This window comes from Drosophila arizonae, chromosome 5, assembly GCF_054131065.1.
Source record: "Drosophila arizonae isolate 15081-1271.41 chromosome 5, UAZ_ARI_1.0, whole genome shotgun sequence".
Classification (NCBI taxonomy): Eukaryota; Metazoa; Arthropoda; class Insecta; order Diptera; family Drosophilidae; genus Drosophila; species Drosophila arizonae.
In genome coordinates, this window is record NC_142925.1 from 25,001,158 (window position 1) to 25,020,036 (window position 18,879).

Genomic DNA, 18,879 nt, shown 5'->3' on the forward strand with positions numbered 1-18,879 from the left:
AACATAATTAAGATATACGATTGTAGCGTTCAAATAAACAACATTTCAATTGTAAATACACTTTCAGATTATACCCAAAGCATTTGTGTAACAAACAATATAACAAAACAAAAAAAAAAAAATAGAGCCAATATCATACCTCCAGACAAAACAAAAAGTTTTTAGAAAACACAAAAGATAATAAGATATTTAATAATATAACAACCACAACATTTTTAATAACACTAATAAGCTTAATACTATTCATCATTGTTCAATGTAAGTCTCTATCAAAGAGAATTATTATAAGACATGAAACAACTGTAAAATCAAACAATTCGACACCAGAAGAACAACTAACCCCCAAAAACCTTCCTCTTGGACCATTGGAATCCACTCCACAGCTATACCCGACATTTCCTGCCTGAGGACAGGCTAATTTCTTTGGGATGGGGAAGTAATATATCCACCAACAACACACACATCATTAAAAATTTAGAAAAATTAAAATTAAGTACGAATAATTCAAAAATGGCTACAAATCTAACAGCAGATATAATAGCTCAATTGATAGCAATCCAAACTAGAGTACTTCAAGAACAAATTACAGAATTAAAATCACAATAAACATTATCATCTAATAATGAGCAAGAATTTAAAACAACAGTAATCCTGCCTGAGGACAGGCTAATTTCTTTGGGATGGGGAAGTAATATATCCACCAACAACACACACATCATTAAAAATTTAGGAAAATTAAAATTAAGTACGAATAATTCAAAAATGGCTACAAATCTAACAGCAGATATAATAGCTCAATTGATAGCAATCCAAACTAGAGTACTTCAAGAACAAATTACAGAATTAAAATCACAATAAACATTATCATCTAATAATGAGCAAGAATTTAAAACAACAGTAATCAATGACGCGATTCGATGCGACGAATCGTTAATTAATAATTAAATCTTTATCTGAGTTCTCAGGAAACCTGAACGCTTATGTAAGCTGGTGCGAAGAAGCTTGCGGCGCTATGCGAATATATAAATAAGGCAGTAGAAGATACGTAGGTGCCTTAACAATACTTAGAAACGAACTCACTGGTAGGGCAAACGATATTCTAACAAATCATGGAACCGTACTTAGCTTTGAGGCGATTCTTGCCAAATTAGATTTTGCATATAGTGACAGGCGTCCGATGCAAACTTTAGAACAGGGTAATTCATGAGTTCTTGAATATTACAACCTGGTTAACAAAAAATTAACTCAGCTAATAAACCAAACTATTATGGCATATGGCGACAAAGCCAATGTAATTAACGAATTAAATAATAACCAGTACAAGTCACATCCCATCAGCAATTTAGCAGCTAATTTTAGCTCTAATACTGCATAAAATGCAGTTTTTCTCGATTTGACTTTTACGGTTTTCCACGCCCCCTGTGAGCGGATATACGTCGAAGCGTCTGATTTGCCACGCCCCTGGTAGGCGTAGATATATAATTTTCACCTATCTTTACAGAATCAAAACATCAGCTTACGTGCAAAATTATAGCATTCTAGATTCACAACTTTAGGAGATACAGTTTTATCCGATTTGCTACGCCCCCAATGGGTGGAGATATATCCGCCATAGCTCGTGATCTTGGGTTTCCGATGTGAACCTACATACCAAATTTCAGCTTTCTAGCTCTTCAACTACATGACTTCTGGTATATTGGAAATGCATTTTCCGATTTGCCCCGCCCCTAGGCGGGAAAACACTTATAACACTTTATAAATCAGACAGACGGACGGACAGCAAGACATTGCACAAAACCAATATACTCATTTCACTTTCGTGAATGAGTATAAAAATGAAAAGATGACACTCCTTCATTGAGGAATGAAGGTTTATAAAGTATGGTGGAGGACTATACTTTATACACCTGGGTCAACCAACGTTGTTGCTGAGTAGTAAACCACATTTCCACTAAAAGTAATCGAATGCCCGATAGCGAACCTTCATCTTACAATGAATCTTCATCTGCTATTGAAACTATACATTCAGCCGACAGCAGAAACCAGAAAACAGAAAACCACTGAACCAATTTAAACAGCAACTACTCATTTCAAAAAATAATTTTACTATCCATGACAAATATAACCCATTCAATAAAATAAGACATTATAGAATACGATACACTAGATGACTTAATTAAAATACTCAATAAAAATATAACTACAGGAATCCATTGCAGTCTTGAAGACCTATACGTAATTCAAAATACGTTAAAAACCACCTTTACAAATAAAATTTTATTTACCAGAAAATTCGTTTTAGATATCGAAAACAAAAACGGCCAAGAAATTATTATAGAGGAAACACATGCTCGTGCTCATAGAGGTTTCGATGAAAATCTCAAACAAATTCTCAAATATTATTATTGGCCTAAGCTATACAAAACTCTAAAACAATACATACCATATTGCGAAGTCTGCAATAAAAACAAGTAAGACAGCTCTAGCCGAGACTGCTCGACTACGAGATCCCCTGAACCCATCGAGCAACTGATATTTCAATAATTATTCGCATATGCACACATACACGCACACACACAGACATACGTACGCACGCAAAAACACGCATTGAATGCGGTGTTGGGTTACTATGGGATAATATGTTTAATAACTTTTTTGTGGATGAACTATTTTCATGAAACTTTCAGATTATGAATATAACATAAATATGCATGCCAAAGCACAAGTCCCTAGTATTTGAAGCACGCCTTTTATAAAAGTGAGGATGAGGGGGTGAATTAGAGGTGGGGGGTATAAATCGACTCAGCTCGTCGCCCTGATCAAGAATATATATACTTTGTGGGGTCTGCCACACCTACTTCTGCCTGTTACATACATTTAACAATACCATTATACCCTGATTTCCCATTGAAAATGGGTTCAAGGTATAAAAATGAGGTATAAAGCTTCTCAATTTTGTTCAAAGAACAATTTTAATCCTATTAAATTTTTATTTTCAAAACCGTTAAATGATCAAAATATTCAAAGCTCTGATATGCTACATGATATAAACAATCAAATCGAACTTCTTATGTGAAGTCGTTATGAGTCAAAGACGATTCTTCTTTTAAAAGGATCTTAAGTAAATCTTATGATAAATGTAAACAACTTCCAAAGCTATATTATCACGCAAACTCAGCTCAGACATAAATAATTCTTGCACTATTCCCACGGAGTAAGCAGTTTTAGCTTCAATATAAACAAAAGATTTCCCGCAGTATCCATGAGCTCATTGAGACAGCAGCCCAGCTTTAATGTAAACAATTCTTAATTCCACAATTCCGATATAGAATCACGTAAACCAATCTTGTGAGCTTTATTTAGGGAAGCTTTAGCATAAACATTAGCTGACTTGCAGTATAAGATCAATTTTGTAGCCAGCTCGAATTGGGAGTTTAAAAAATGAACACTACGTTCACAATATGTAAAAATAATTTTTTTTATTAACTTGCAAAGGCAAGCTGATTAATTTGCATGTGTACCGTTGATACCGGCTAACCGACGCTATATCTCGGCGCGTTTTTTGGGATACTCGAACTCTGTAATATTCGCGAATTCGCCGACTCTTATCCACTCTTCTTTATTAACTAATCCACCAACTTCAAGCTTCGACAATTTTTCGTTTCTTTTATCCTCTTGGCTGCTTGTCTGTCTACGCCCGGTCTCCGCCGTCATCTCTTACGCACTCCCATGCGTCCAACCTCTACAACGCTCTCTCACTCACTAAAAAACGATTTTTCAATCTCCGCTCAATTCCACTCGGCGTCGGCAACGCAACTCTCTACTCGAGCGCTCTCGACGCAGGGTTGCGCTGCCGATCGCCGATATCCTAAGCGCGCTTTGGCGCCCTTTTCAAATCAAAATTCAAATTCAATAATTAAGACTACTTACTACTACTTACATACTACAAACTATTACTACTGCCTAAATACTACAAACTATGATTATTGCTTTCACCCTATAAACTATTACTATCAACTCTGTGAGGCGGTGATCGGTGAGCCGCCTTACAATACATAACTATATAAGAGCTAGAGTGTTAATACATTGTTGTACATATACCTTCATAGAGATTTTCTAATAACATTTCTTATTATTTATCCACTTCTGTTCTTCGATATATTATTATGTATACTTTAAAGGATAATAGACTCTGGAAGGTGTAAATACCGTACTCACCCAATGCAATAATTATTATGACTTAGTGGAAAAAGAAACTAAGCTGAAGAGTTGCTTAAACTAAACAACAAATCAAAAATTTGTAATCAATCAGCGAGAAGGTACATAAATATTTAAAATTTTTCTCAATAAATATAGCTGATTACTGTTAATTAAAATGAATATTTATTTATAACTTAAATAAAAATAATACAAAATCGTATCATAATAGTAATACATGTATGTAAGTTTGAATATAAAAATATTTAATTAATTGTATATAATAATATAATATGTATCTAAATACAGGGTATTTTCTAGTCAACATACTTCAACAATACGTATTCATCCTTGTCATGATTTATTGTTGCTGCACTTGTGCAAATATTTTTCAAGCAGAGATTTTCTGATTTTATTTGCTAACTGGGAAATCGTTATTTTAAAAATGCAAAATGTTGACAAGTAAGCAACATTTTTTATTTGAGTGCAAAAGTCCACATTGATAGGCAAGTGAAAATGTAAGTTTGAAGTTTAGCCAGTTCATACCGCTCTGTCAGAAATAAAACTGTAAAAAGTTAAACTAAAGTAACAATATGAACCATTTTAAGATCCATCTCAAATAATAATGCACTCATTAATAATAATAATAAATAAATGAGTCGCATCTTTCGTTTAGTGGCTTTAAGACCGATAACAAAATCAATATCGCTTCTGTTTTAAATCAAGATCAACATGCGCTACACACATTGTCATGGTAACAGACGTACATAAAGATTGGAAACATGATTGCGACTGTGAATGATCATAAGAGAGCTGTTAAGAAATAGCTCTTAACAGAAAGAATCTTAAACAATTTTAAAGCAATTTCAGCAAACTGTCGCATTAAACGATAAGAGAGCGATAACCAGAAGCTGTCACGACAATTACGACTCTCGTGCTCAATATATGTATATATTTGAGAGGTCAGTGCCAAAGCGAATTCAGTATGCGGCGAGCAGCTGACGCGGCGAGTATCCCAAAATCCCAAACTTAACTTAACTGTTAGTGCTCAGAAAAGCAAAGTGTAAACAAAACTGAGTGAAAAGAAGTGAACGAGTGAAGCGCGCAAGGCGTGTGAGCGAGACACAACGAAAACAAAAACCAACTGACAGTGACGCAGCTGCAATTATTCGATAGCAATGGCGTTATAAAAAGTTTACAAGCAACAGCAAACACTATAACAGCAACACAGCAAATGTAGCAGGCGTGTGTAATGCAGTCGTATTCACCACGGCTCATAAAAATATAACATGTTTATCTTTATTTATACAATACTCTAATTTTATATGTAGCTCAATTATGGAAGTGATCAAACTGCGAATACTTTGCCAGAGAAGATCACTGAATTTTCCTATTTGCGTGTCGCAATATCCAAACCGCAATGTATGTACATATTTAGTCTGTTAAGCCAACGCTATACATTCCTTTGCAGCTCCAGAAATTAGGTAAATTATGTAACAGCCAATTAACTGTTTGCCTCTTGTCGTAATTTGCCCGAAACTAGAATTAAAAGCCTCGCACAAACAAGAATAACAACATGCCAGCGAACAGAAGAGAGAGAGAGAGAGCACAAGCAATGCTGTCAAACATTTGAATTAAAGTTCCTCTCTTTGCAGCATTTATAAAAGTATGTACATATTTGTGGGGTCAATGATAAAGCGAATTCAGTATGCGGCGAACAGCTAACGCGGCGACTTGCCCAAAAGCTCTCTGCTATTAAAGCTGCGCAGCGCCGTTTAAAAAGAAAGCAACAACTACGAGCAAGAGAGAGAAAAAGAGATCGGATAATACGAGACGGAAACAAGCGAAATGACGCAGCTTAAAGTGCACGCTAGTAATTCTGTTATAAAATGTTTGCAAGCAACAACAAAACATGGCAGCGCCGTAACAGTATCGCAGCAATGGCAGCAGGTATGTATGTGCACAGCACTGCGCATGTGGATAGAAACAATTTATGATTTTGTAGGTATTAATAATATATGTATATAAATATATTTTTTTTTTTTGCTTTCTTTTATAAAGCGTCACTACGGCGCAGTGCCGTCAGCGAAGCCGTTTCAAGAGATGCCGTCTACCAGCGTGCTGAAAACATTGTGGAACTTTATGCCTGGCGGCAAATACAGTGGAGCCGATCTCAATGATATAACTAGGGACTTACTAAAGGAGAGTGGCGGTAATATTATAAAGATCAAGAGCTTTTTGGGCAAACCGCCGATAGTTGTAACAGAAAACCCAGATGACTTCGAAACGGTTTTCCGAAACGATGGGGTTTGGCCCAATCGTAAGGGTTTCGAGCTCTTAAACTATTATCGCAATGTTCACCGTCGTGACTATTTTGGCCGAGAGTCGGGTCTACTTACAACTCAAGACGAGGCGTGGGGCAATTTGCGTTCGGCTGTAAATCCCATTATAATACATCCCAAGAATGTCAAAAAGTATTTGAGCTCATTGGATCGCATTAATCAGGAATTTATAGAACGGTATGGTTAATATAGCTTCATAAATCTTAATTCTATTTATAGCGAACTGTCAATCAATTAATACATAAATTCTCTTCTTACTTTTAGCATTAAAACAATCCGTGATGCTGAAACTTTTGAGGTCCCCGCAAACTTCAAGGATGAGATTAGCGCCTGGACTCTGGAATCTGTGGGTCAAATAGCCCTGGATTGCAAGTTGGGGGTTATCGACAATACCAATCCTGAAGGCAGACACTTCTTTCAGCAATTGCAGCGTTTCTTTGAACTCTCCGTTGATCTGGAAGTAAAGCCCTCACTCTGGCGCCAGCTCAAGTTCAGTTCGCCCAAATTGCGTGAAGCCCTCAGCGTGTTAGATGAGTCGCTTGCCCTAACTGATAGACTAGTGCAGGACGCCATGGAACGCATCGAGAACTCCACAACGGCCAAGAGCCAAGAAGAGAAAAGTGTTTTGGAAAAGCTGCTAGCCATCAATCGAAAATATGCTGTTATTATTGCGCTGGACATGCTCTTCGCTGGCGTGGATACGGTACGTATGTAAATGCCTCTATCATTCAATCCATTTAACTAAGACTAGGCCTTTAATTGCAGACAACCAGCACTTTTTCGGCCATTCTGCTAGCCCTCGCCCAGCATCCCGATAAGCAGGCCAAACTGCGAGCTGAAATTCTTGGCATCTTGCCAGAGAAAAACACGCCCCTCACAGTCGACTCGATGAGGAACTTGCCCTATCTGCGTGCCTGCATCAAGGAGGCCCTACGCTTCTATCCACTCATCTCGGGCAACATACGCAAAACCAACCAGGAGCTGGTGCTCAGCGGTTACCATGTGCCGGCGGGCTGCGAGGTAGCCATGATCCATTTGAACCTTTGGCGCGACGGTAAACATTTCTCGCAGCCCGGCGAATTCGTGCCGGAGCGCTGGCTGCGGGAAAAGCAACAGGGCTCCAGCTCTGACTCCGGCTGCCCGGTGGCCACCAAGCCGAGTCATCCCTTTGCCTATTTGCCGTTTGGCTTTGGCGTGCGCAGTTGCATCGGTCGTCGCATAGCCGAAATGGAGCTGGAAATTGGGGTCGCTCGTTTGCTTAGGAACTTCCAAGTGGAGTTCCACCATCCGGCGGAAAAGCCCTTCATTGCCTATCAGCTGGCTACGCCACGCATTCCGTTGCAGTTCAAGTTTATCGATTTGAAGGATTGAATCTGCCCCAGCTCTGGAAGTCGATATGTTCCTAATGTTTGAGAATGTTCAATAAATCTGTATTTATAAATAAATCTGTATTTATATGTGCTGCCCCAGTATTCGACAACGCCACTATTTCTGTTAATTAATTTGAATGTTGTCTTACTCCCATGTGCTTAGGATGTCTTCTCGCTTAACTTTCATTGAAACATGAGAGCCACAGAAAATGTTCTTTTGCTCTTTTGGCCTTTTACCAAACCAAAGTAATATCAAAATATTCACAATGCACTTTTCACATAAATTGAATTATTTTTGCTCACTTTTTAGTTTATAATTAATAAGGGAAAATCTGCCAGCACTCGGCGCCCTTTGACCTGCTCAATTCATGCGTTTGGCCTTTGTCTGAGGTCTGCCTAGGGCCAGCTTAATTATAACTTTATGAGCTGCAAAGTTGGTTGCATGCCCCAAAGGTGTTGCGAAATGCGCTAAAAAATATGCAACACTTTCCTTCTATGCCATGCATATTCATTCCTGTGTGTGTATGAAAATATTTATATATATAAAAACATTTTTAATGTGTGAGTGTGTGTGTGGTAACTAACTCTTTGTTGCGGTCATATGGCCACAACGGGCGGCAGCATCTGCTGCCTGACACTGCCTGCTGCCTGTTGCCTGTATATATATTTATATAGCATATGGCGCAAATGGAGGGGGCGTGGCAGTAGAGATGTGTGTGTGTGTGTGTGTTGTGGCAGCGTTCAAACGACAACATAAATCCAGCGCTGCTGTTGTCTTCCTGGTTATTGTTTATTATACACATACCGAAACACGCCCACGCACACACACACACACACACATACACGAACATAGTGACTGGTTAACAAACACTGTGGACAGCATACGAGGGCGCAAATAGCGCATACGACATGTGGCCCCACTATATAAATATAAATATAAATATTTTAAGCGAGACTTGCAGCATCAGCAACGCCAGCTGCAGCAGCAGGAGTCGCAGCAGCAGGAGCCGCATCTGCATTTGCCACACCATATGCATTAGCAATTAGTTCAGCTCTGCTGTTGGCCTTAAATTGAATCAGATTTCAATCGAAATCACTTCAACTTGATCGATTTGTTAGTTTTTGTCTGCAATTTCATGTTGATAAATCATTGCAAATGGTTAAATAATTAAGAAACCTCAAGAGCCAAATGTACGGCTAGCTAATGCCGTGTAAAATAGTATAAATATTGAATGCACTCCTCAAGATATTCAATGCTAGATTATATGGGCATTTTATGAAAATATGAAGATATACGATATACCTGCATTTTATTACCTCTCCATCCATTAGTTGACAATGCTGAATAACAATGCTATGCAATGAGCAGTCTCTTGAGACTCTCTTAATACATATTCACTTTAATGCAGGGTATTAGGCGCAAACATAAAATCAAATCTACTCTGTATGAATGTCATGTTGGCTAAAACTGAAAACGTCACGTTTGGCACATTTAAAGTCGGCAAACGGCAGTCAAAAATTCAATTTGGCGCAAAATAAACTCAAACAGCAGAAAGTGAAAGCATGTTCTTCCGCTTACCCTCCCTCCCATTCTTCTCTCCCTCTCCCACTCCATGTCCCATTCTTTCTTTCTCTTGCTCTGTGGCTGTTTGCACACATGGCGTATGCGTAATTTCAATTTAATTGATTCCTAGAGCAATCGCTTTTTGCGCTGCTGCTTAACAAACTTTTTGCCAAAGCTTTTAATGCACCAAGGACGCGTTTATTTATTTGGTGTATGGCTACAGTTGTGGGTATAATTATTTATTCAAGAGATTGGTAACAGCTCAAAGAAGAATGTAGCAAGTACTTTAATTTGACGAAATGAAACCCCGTTATCATATACGCTGAGCTTAGCTTTGCATTCATAATAAGTCTATAGCAAAGGAAATATTTGGATTTTTTCATTACATTGTTGTTACACTTGGATCACTGTATGTATATTCGTTGTCTCTGACTTGCAGGCAGTAGCAACAACATGTAATTAATAGTCTCTTTATTAACCTAAATCTAGTTCGAATAGCATTACAAATTTAGAGATTACTACTATTCGAGCTATTTACAGATAACGATATTCACAGATTCTAATTTATTTCCATATTTATGTTACCTCTCTATTTTAGCTTAAGTCAAGACAATTATAATTTGAGCTTGAGCTCCTAAGATAACTTCTTTGCAAGAGTATTTTTGAATCGACTAGTCAAAAATAGTTGCTGCTGTTTATATTTTTTACCACGCTTTTGCTCTCAGCTTAACTTTGACTGCGATTTGCCAAAGTGGTTTTGAAAAATCCACGTTTACGTTTACCATTTTTTTTTTTTTCGTACTTTATTTTTTGCTTTTCCTCATTTGCCTTTTTGCAAATAAATGAGCAGCGCTCAGAGCTGTGCTGATTAATGCAACTTGAGTGCCGGATCGACTATGTATGAGTGTGTGTGTGTGTGTGTGTGTGTGTGTGTGTGTGTAAGCGCTGAGTTTCAAGTACAGCACAATTAATCAAACCGCAATTGAGTTTTGCCCTCACGTCGGAAGCTTTGAAATTAATTTGCAGCTGCTTTTCAATGTAAATTAAAAGTGGAAAACCAGAGAAGGACACCAGGGGAGTGAAAGAGACAGAGGTAGTAAGAGAGAGAGAGAGAGAGAGAGAGAGCGGGGTTAAGTGCAGCTCAATGGATTTTTGCGCTGACAACTCAATCTAAATCTTGATTTTTTGGCATTTAACAAACTTAAAACAGATTGCCAACTCCGTTCCTTTGGCTAAATTTAATAAACTAAAACCATTTGCAGTTCACTGAACTGACAGTAAATAAATTTAACCTAATTCGTACATGTCAATAACAACAGGAACCAAGACAAGACAAGCAGCCGTTGCTGCCGCCCGTTGCCACTGCCGCCCGCTCTGCCCTCTTTCAACTACTTCTTTTTTGCTCTGATGCTAGCAAGAAAAGCTGACTGAATAGCACTAACACAAACAGACACACACACATATATATAGATATGCTGCTGAACAAACAAGCAGAGCCTTTGCTACACTGGGTACAATGGGCTTTAATTCTCTTTTAAAATTGTCTGGAGACCCAATTCACCCCATCTAGTTGAAGTTCTATTCTAGAGAATCTGTCCAATCCAAGGTATTTCTTTTACATTTATCCCTTTAGCTGAAGTATGACAAAGCTTTTCTAGGCTTAACTTCAGAAAAAATATACACGCATATTAAATTATTATATACATAAAGAAGCTTTCTTCTATAGAAAATAGCTTTAAATTTCGTTCCAAGTTGTCACACTTTGCAAAAGGCAACTTAAAATTATATCTTAAGGAAATTTTTGTTCATATAACTTATGAAAGAAAAAGACTTTTTTAAATTACATAATAAGATTTTGCAAATGGCTTACCGCTCTGCTTTTAATAAGAAAGATTTGCCTTAAAATAGTTTTCTATCTTAATATATTTGGTAAATTAATCATATTTATCATATAATATCTCAAGGCATACTGCTTAAAATATGTTTTAAATATAAATTGTGTATTTCATTAATCGAATCTTATTCTATACCGCACCGATATATTGGGTTCTTCAGAAGGAAAATTCTTAAATAAATAATAAATGAATTATATTTTATAATTTTCTTCCTCAATTTCATTCTTCACTTTCTAATTGAATATTTCCACGGTGCTTATCCATTGTCTGTTATGAAGTGCAAAGTGTAAAGCAAAAGCCAAAGATGACGACCATTTCTTAGTGTTCGTATTTGTGTGTGTGTGTGTGTCTGTGTGTGTGCGCACGCGTGTGCGTTTGTGTGTGTGCGTTTAACTGTGTGAGTTCCCTTCGCTCGTCGACTATGCCCGTATTTGGCATTTTGCGTTTTGTGCTGTGGCACCACATGCTTCTGATGGGCTGCAGTTAATCCACTTAATGACCTCGATGATTTTATTGATGAGCACCTCACGCCATCACCAACACCAACGGCAACGCCAACTCCGGCCCAATGCCAACATATGCCGCCTGATGATGAAGATGCTGGGCGCCCATATCGTTCCGGCTTACTTTCCACTCCATTCCATTCAATGCCATCTTTTTTTTCATGCATACTCTAACTAATCTGGGCATGCTCGGTTGAGCGATATGTAGGACAAAATTCATGTCTTGATTAACAAATTGGAAACGAAAATTTTAATGAGATCGGAGGCGAGTAAATCAATCAAGTTTCGTTTATTATATGATATGACATGCAAAATATTAACTATTATAATACGAATTTTAAACTAAAATCTGTTCATAGACATGATTACGTTGGATAAGATTGCCTATCAATAGACAAATAAAATGAATTTATTAACTACTTTGCTAATAGAGACCCATTTCAATTACCTGTAGTATGCATATCGATAGCTATCGATACTATTAAGCTTCTACAACTGATCGATAGTAAGAGTAAAGCTATTTATGAATGAAAGGGCATTTCGTATACTTCATGTCCCACTCGGCGAATGGTTAATTTTTTTCCCGTCTGATGTTGTCAACGCCGCCTGTGCAGCGAGGCGTGGCACTGCCACTAAACGGTGTTGCCATCACCATCAGCAGCATCAACATCATCATCATCATCATCATCAGCGTCGTTTGCTGTGTTTGTTTCCTGTTGATTTTTCGGCACTGCCACGGAAACCCACTAAATTAGTGACAGCGACTTTGGCTTCCAGCTTGGATTCAGCATTTGATAAAATGGCAGAGCGTGGCTCCCAGAGTGTGAATGCCAACGGGTGTGTGTGCCTGCGTGTGTGTGTGTGTCCTGTTTGTGTTATTTATGCGCGCGCATTAAAATACAATTTTTATGCTTGGCATTCCCAGACTTATCCTTTGACTCCCGCATCGCCCATCTGTCCCCACTGAAGGCAGCATCTTTATTGAGTGTAAATGCGCGTGGCGAAAGCATATTTATTTTCGTTGAGCTGCTTATTTATTTGGCAAATGGTTTTGCATTTGTCAACAACAACAACAACAATGACAACCAATCCAGCCAGAAAACTCCCCCGCCGTCCGCGTCGATTCCTCAGGCGTCGGCGACAACTTGCATTTCAATTTGGAGCATTGGTCAGACCCGAGGGCATCCCCAGCCATGCGCCACCAACTGAAGCTGCTGAGCTGCTGACAAATGCGCGAATTTCCCCGTTTGGAAATTTCATTTAGTTGACCAGTTTGGCTTCACATTCACGTACAACAAGCCAAGGATTTTAAGCTCCTGATTTCGAATTGGCGAATCTACATATCATCGCATATTTGAAAATTCAAAACCAATTTGAACAATTTTTACAGCTACATATTACCAAACATGTCTTAGACAGTTTCTAAAAAAATAAATATAGGGTTATATTACATTTAGTTAAAATAATAAAAGGAGCTATAAGATATTATTCACTTGATATGCAATCTTACGAATCTATTTATTTGATGATAATCAATCATCGTTTACTAAATTAATTACCTTTTCAGCAGCAAAATATTTATATTCATAAAATATTGTACGAGTCGTAGCATCTTTCAATGTCTTTATTTTCGATGTTTATTTATATATAATATCTGTTATATATAATATCTGGGCTTTTAGTAGCGGGTGTCAATAGAAATGAAACTAATTTGTCTAACCTAATGATAGTATAAATGGTGAACCATCACATCTATAGTTGGCTAATATGTAGAATATAAAACTGTCATCAATCAGCTGCAGCTTTAAATGTAAAGCAGGAACTCAAGTGACAGAAAGTGTTTTAAGATTATAATTTAAGATATATGAGAAAAATGTATATTTTTCTATTATTTGAGTACACCCAGCATGTTGACTATATTCTTTAAGAAGGGGCTTAGGATCACCAGTTTTATATTTTTGCCCCAGCATCATAATGACATATATAGTGTTCTCTTTCTCACTCAGCAATATTACCTACGTTCTCTATCTCTCACTCTCTCTCTCTAGCTTACTATTTCAAAATGTTAAATAAGACTTTTAAAATATAAGTAAGATATAAGCCAAAATATAGACTCAATTAAATTCTTCTCATAGTGAAATTAGAGATTAAAAAAAATAGAATTAGATTCATTTCATGATCATTAATGTTGCATTTTTTAAATACATATTTTAACTTGAATCGTATGCCTATAACATGTTTTCTTTGCTGCTATCTCATGACGTTAAATATATTTTCCGTATCGAAGATATTTAATTTTACAAAATTGTCTTTGTTTTTGTTTTCTCTCTTTTTTGGTTGCCTTTTGGCGGCTTGAGTGTTGACCGAACCAAGCAAACGTTGGCGCCGCTTAATGATGCATTAAAGCGTTAACATTAATATAGGCTACACACACACACACACAAAGGCAACACACACACACACACACTTTGCGCTTTAATTAAATTTTCGATAATTGCTTGCAGCAAGTGTGGCGAGCAGCTCGTCGGCTGCCGGTGACTGGCGACAACTGCAACAGAGTGCAACAGAGTGCAACAGCACAGTGCAGCATGAAAAAATATATAAGTGGCATTTTTAATTGATTAAAAAATGGCGCCTGCATTGGCACAGCCGGCCAAGCGCGCAGTGGGCGAATTGGGCGTGGCAGGAACAAGTGGAATCGCCAACCGAATTCTGTTGGACATTTCACATTATGGGTAGTTGTTGCGCCGTTTAATTAACGGGCCGTACAAGCAGTTTCGTTTCCTCTTTTTTTTTTAATTTTTATTTTTGGTTTTCCTCCTCCTTCTTCCTCAGCGACATTTTTAATTTCCTTGGACGCATCGGAAGTGGCGTCAGCCAAACCGGAAGCAAGCAGCAAAGCGCACGGCGCATAATTAACTTGTAGGCAGCTACAACTGACAACCTGTCGCCGCCCCGCCGCCCCGCCCCCCCCCCCCCCCCCCCCCCCCTCCACCACATAGCAACCACTTGTAAAAGTTGCGCGTAAAAAAGTACCCGACGCACAGAGCAATAGCAGCAAAAAATCACATCTTGCTGCCCAGTTGATTGATGCACCCATAAATACCCTGTATCTAGAAACGACATGTCAAAGTTGATAACCAGGTACATTTATATGACCCAACTTGGCAGTAAATATAAATTACAAAAATCTGTTAGCCATTTGAATAAATTATTAATATTCCTACTATCTCAAAAGAATATATCAAAATGAACGAGCTGTTTCAGCATAAGTTCGCACATCTAAAACTTGGATTCTGAGAGGTATGTATTTTTATTTTTCTACAAGTTTGTTGGCAAATAATTATTGGTAGAGAGAGGCGGAGTTGCAGAGATTCCCTCAAGAGACAAGTTCATGTTGTAGATTACACCTTGACAACTAATACATATTTTTCAACAAAGCTATTAATTTCTTTTTGAATGATGTATCGAAAATATGAGTTGAAATTATTCAAGCACTAACCATTATAATGTTAATATCTTGGGAAAAGCTATATACTTTGTCGCGATGCGAAACTACGAAAAAATCGCCCATGATATTAAATCAAAATCAAATCGGGATGAAATATATAAATATATTGAATACTTATTTTGATGATCAAAGTCGAAAGCGACTTTTACGCCCCGAGCTGAATCTCCCTTAAGACGTAAGGATTTCTGACTTAGCATTGTTTGCCTTCATGCATCAAGCAAAGTGCCGCCTACCCACTTTGTAGCACTGCTTGTTCACAGGATATAAATGAAAAATAGGAAGAAAAAAGGAAATAGGAAGCCAACTTTCACTGCGTCTAAACTTGGCCAAGAGAATTGAGAAATGAGCAGACGCCGGCATCACTTGAAACTTTTGCCATAGCTCGAACATAATTATAAAAGTTTCGACAAGCATTTGCCAGGTGGGCAAGCGTTGCCACAAATCTCAACTTGCAACGCACAGCGAGCGGAATAGAAGCTTGCGACTTGGACAAGAGCCCAAAATGCCAAAAGCCAAGTTCCAGTTCCATTTGCTGTAGCTCCTGTAGCTGTTGTTGTTATTGTTGTTGTTGTTGTTGTTGTTGCTACGGCTTCGACTGCTATTCCTGCTGCTGCTGCTGCTGTGTTAATTAGCCTGCCATTGGCATTTATGCTTAAACACTTAATGAGCTCGTTGAAATCGAGGCTACTCGCCCAATTTGGCCCCGCTCTTGCGCTAATTGCTTTTGGCTAGCCTACATACCTACATACCTACCAAGCATGCTTGACAGAATCCTACATATGTGTGACGTGCTGCGACTACGCATGGGTATTTGTGATTTCTGGCATGTCATTCACCCAGCCGGAAAATGGCTTATAGCGTTCCTAGTCTGGTTAATAACAAAGCCCTGACTGTCTCTGTGGTTGACAACAACACACAAACAACGAGCCGGAAATATACGAGGATTTTCAATGGGAAACTCTGTATACTCTGCACAGGCGAGATCTGTATCTGTATCTGTATCTGTATCTGTATCTGTATCTGTATCTGTATCTGTATCTGTATCTGTATCTGTATCTGTATCTGTATCTGTATCTGTATCTGTATCTGTATCTGTATCTGTATCTGTATCTGTATCTGTATCTGTATCTGTATCTGTATCTGTATCTGTATCTGTATCTGTATCTGTATCTGTATCTGTATCTCTATCTCTATCTCTATCTCTATCTCTATCTCTATCTCTATCTGTATCTGTATCTGTATCTGTATCTGTATCTGTATCTACTCATTATGTAATAACACTTAATCCATATACAGTTTATTTTGTATATACATTCGGCAAGTTGACCAACAAAGCTAATATGCTCACTCAGCGCTGAGGCAGTTCAACAAAAGAGTTTCCTATGAGAAAAAAAGGGGGAAAAACAAAGAGGAGCCACTTAGGCGGCGAGTGTCGCTGGAAATGGAAGCTGTGGAACCTATGCTCCAGTGCCAACTGCGAGTACTTTACCTGTGGACCAGCAGCACTTGGAAATTGCTCTGCTTTGATGTGGGTTGGGTGCTGCTTTCTTATCTCACAAATAGGCATTGTACTCGGCTGGGCCCGTTCCGGCGTGGCTCGGGTGTGTTTGTTGGTATGTTTTTCTTTGATTTTTCGCATGCACGCATGAAAATTGTTTTCCTTTTGTTTGGCGCGCAGCACCATCAGCAGCAGCAACAACAACAACAACTATATTACTAAGGCAAAAGGTTGTTGGCAGCGCACCAGCCAGGAAACTATGAAGGATTATGGATCTCTCGCTGTCTACTATCGCACCGTCTGTCTACTGTTGCTCCATGCATAACTCCTTCCGTTGCTCTCGGTGGGCGTGGCACCAAAAGGCGGCATAATGACAATGGACAAGGTACTAGCACAAGAGACCGTAGATGGCAAAAACAGGGGAAGAGAGGCAGAGGCAGCCCATTCAAATGGGTCACGAAACCGAGCAATGAGCATTAAAGGCGATGAAGGCATCCAGAGTGGGAGCTGCAGCAGGTGAGACGTGATTGAAAATTGAATGGAGCCAAGGCAGTTGTAGCCGGAGTAAAAGCATGAACGACACAGGAGGCAGAGTACGGTACGACACTCTCCCGGAAGGATAGAAAGTGCTGTTATCGTTGCATCAGTTTGGCCCCACTTCACATATGAAAAGCCAGCTTAAAATATCGAAGCGAAAGTGCTCGACACAAGATGAATTCAGGCATTTCGAGCAAGCTATGATAAGTCTAATGAAATTTGTATTGCTTCTGAGTAAACTACTATATATACACCTGAAGCATTCAGGTTGGCTGCGGAACACATCGACAGAATCTTTCAAGCTTACGCAATCTATGATTCATCATGCCTTAGTTCGTCAGTCTCAGTTCCCTCTTCCAGTTTTTAGCCCAACAGCTTACCAAAAACTATGCACCCAATTTTAGAATCTGATCTGCAACATTCATATTTTGTCGCTTCAATAAAACTCACCTGATTTGGAACTTCTCCACTAGGAGATACGCTAAACGCTGTCATCATGCTCAAAATCCGTCATGTATAAAACATGACCATGTGCTAAACAAGAATATATATATATACCTCATGGTCTGCCACGCCTCTTTCTGCGTGTTGCATACATTTTAGCAAAATCATTATAGCCTGGCTTTAACTTATCGATCAAGACCCTCTAAAATTTAAGGGCAAATAGCACTGAAATGTCAGATATCGGATGGCAATCCTATAGCCACAAATGCCCACAAATCAAACTAAATCCTGCTGAGATGCGCAACTTGATAGGTGCAGCTTCCAAAGCGCAAGTACTAGAAATGAACCTAATTCAAGAAATGTAAGCGAGGTATTTATTATTATAGTTGGACAATTTATAAGCGCCAAATAACAAGCATTAAATTCTGATGCAAATCTCAGGAGCTGAAATCCATATAAAACTTTGTATTTATATGGACGTGTGCTAGCTATCTGTGGCTCCGGGCGTGGCTCTGGCTGTGTGGGTGGCTTTGAGTGAGAGTGGGGCTGCACGCAGCGAATTCAACGAGGGAGACAAACGGCAGCCACTTAAAACTGTCACAAGTTAAAAACCGCAACACTGCTGCAGCAGTTCCACATAACAAGGATAAGAGGGTACAGGAAGACGCACAGAATGGGGAGGGAGCAGCTGGAGAGGAGTTCGTAGCACTGAAGGTCTGAAGGACGTGGCAAAAGAAAGACATTATGCGCCGGCATACCGCACAACAATTTCACAGACAATGAATACATTGGCAAAATGAGGCAAGACATGGACTACACACACACACACACACACGCGCACAGTCAGACAACAAGAATTTAAATAAATGCATGTGCACGAGCTGCCCGCAAAAATAAAAAATAGAAAAAAAAAATAAAATAAATAAAAATAAAACATACAAGCAGCAAGAAAGAAATCACAACAATTGCTCGGGCGGAGCTACGTCTGCTGCTGCTGCTGCTGCGGCTTAGTTAGGGA

The 18,879-nt window shown here is 38.7% G+C and overlaps 1 protein-coding gene across 4 annotated transcripts; it reads left to right on the plus strand.

The window, feature by feature from the left end:
* The first annotated feature begins 5,169 nt into the window (after positions 1-5,169).
* On the plus strand, positions 5,170-8,011 carry LOC108617374 (cytochrome P450 CYP12A2-like). Of its 4 annotated transcripts, none has more exons than XM_018013162.2 (5): positions 5,170-5,681; positions 5,853-6,147; positions 6,259-6,716; positions 6,804-7,242; positions 7,305-8,011. In XM_018013162.2, exons 2-5 carry the CDS (start codon positions 6,046-6,048, stop codon positions 7,908-7,910), a joined length of 1,605 nt encoding a protein of 534 aa, XP_017868651.1. In that variant the 5' UTR covers positions 5,170-5,681; positions 5,853-6,045; the 3' UTR covers positions 7,911-8,011. The 4 variants fall into 4 exon arrangements, with proteins under 4 accessions (XP_017868651.1, XP_089326662.1, XP_089326661.1 ...); XM_089470536.1 differs by having other exon boundaries at positions 5,170-5,619; positions 5,741-6,147; XM_089470535.1 differs by having other exon boundaries at positions 5,170-5,619.
* Positions 8,012-18,879: the final 10,868 nt, after the last annotated feature.

Coding starts and splice junctions, on each gene's coding strand:
- LOC108617374 (XM_018013162.2), top strand. CDS start 6,046: ATGACGCAGCTTAAAGTGCACGCTAGTAATTCTGTTATAAAATGTTTG. Junction 6,717..6,803: donor AATCAGGAATTTATAGAACG/GTATGGTTAATA, acceptor TCTTACTTTTAG/CATTAAAACAATCCGTGATG. Junction 7,243..7,304: donor TCTTCGCTGGCGTGGATACG/GTACGTATGTAA, acceptor CTTTAATTGCAG/ACAACCAGCACTTTTTCGGC.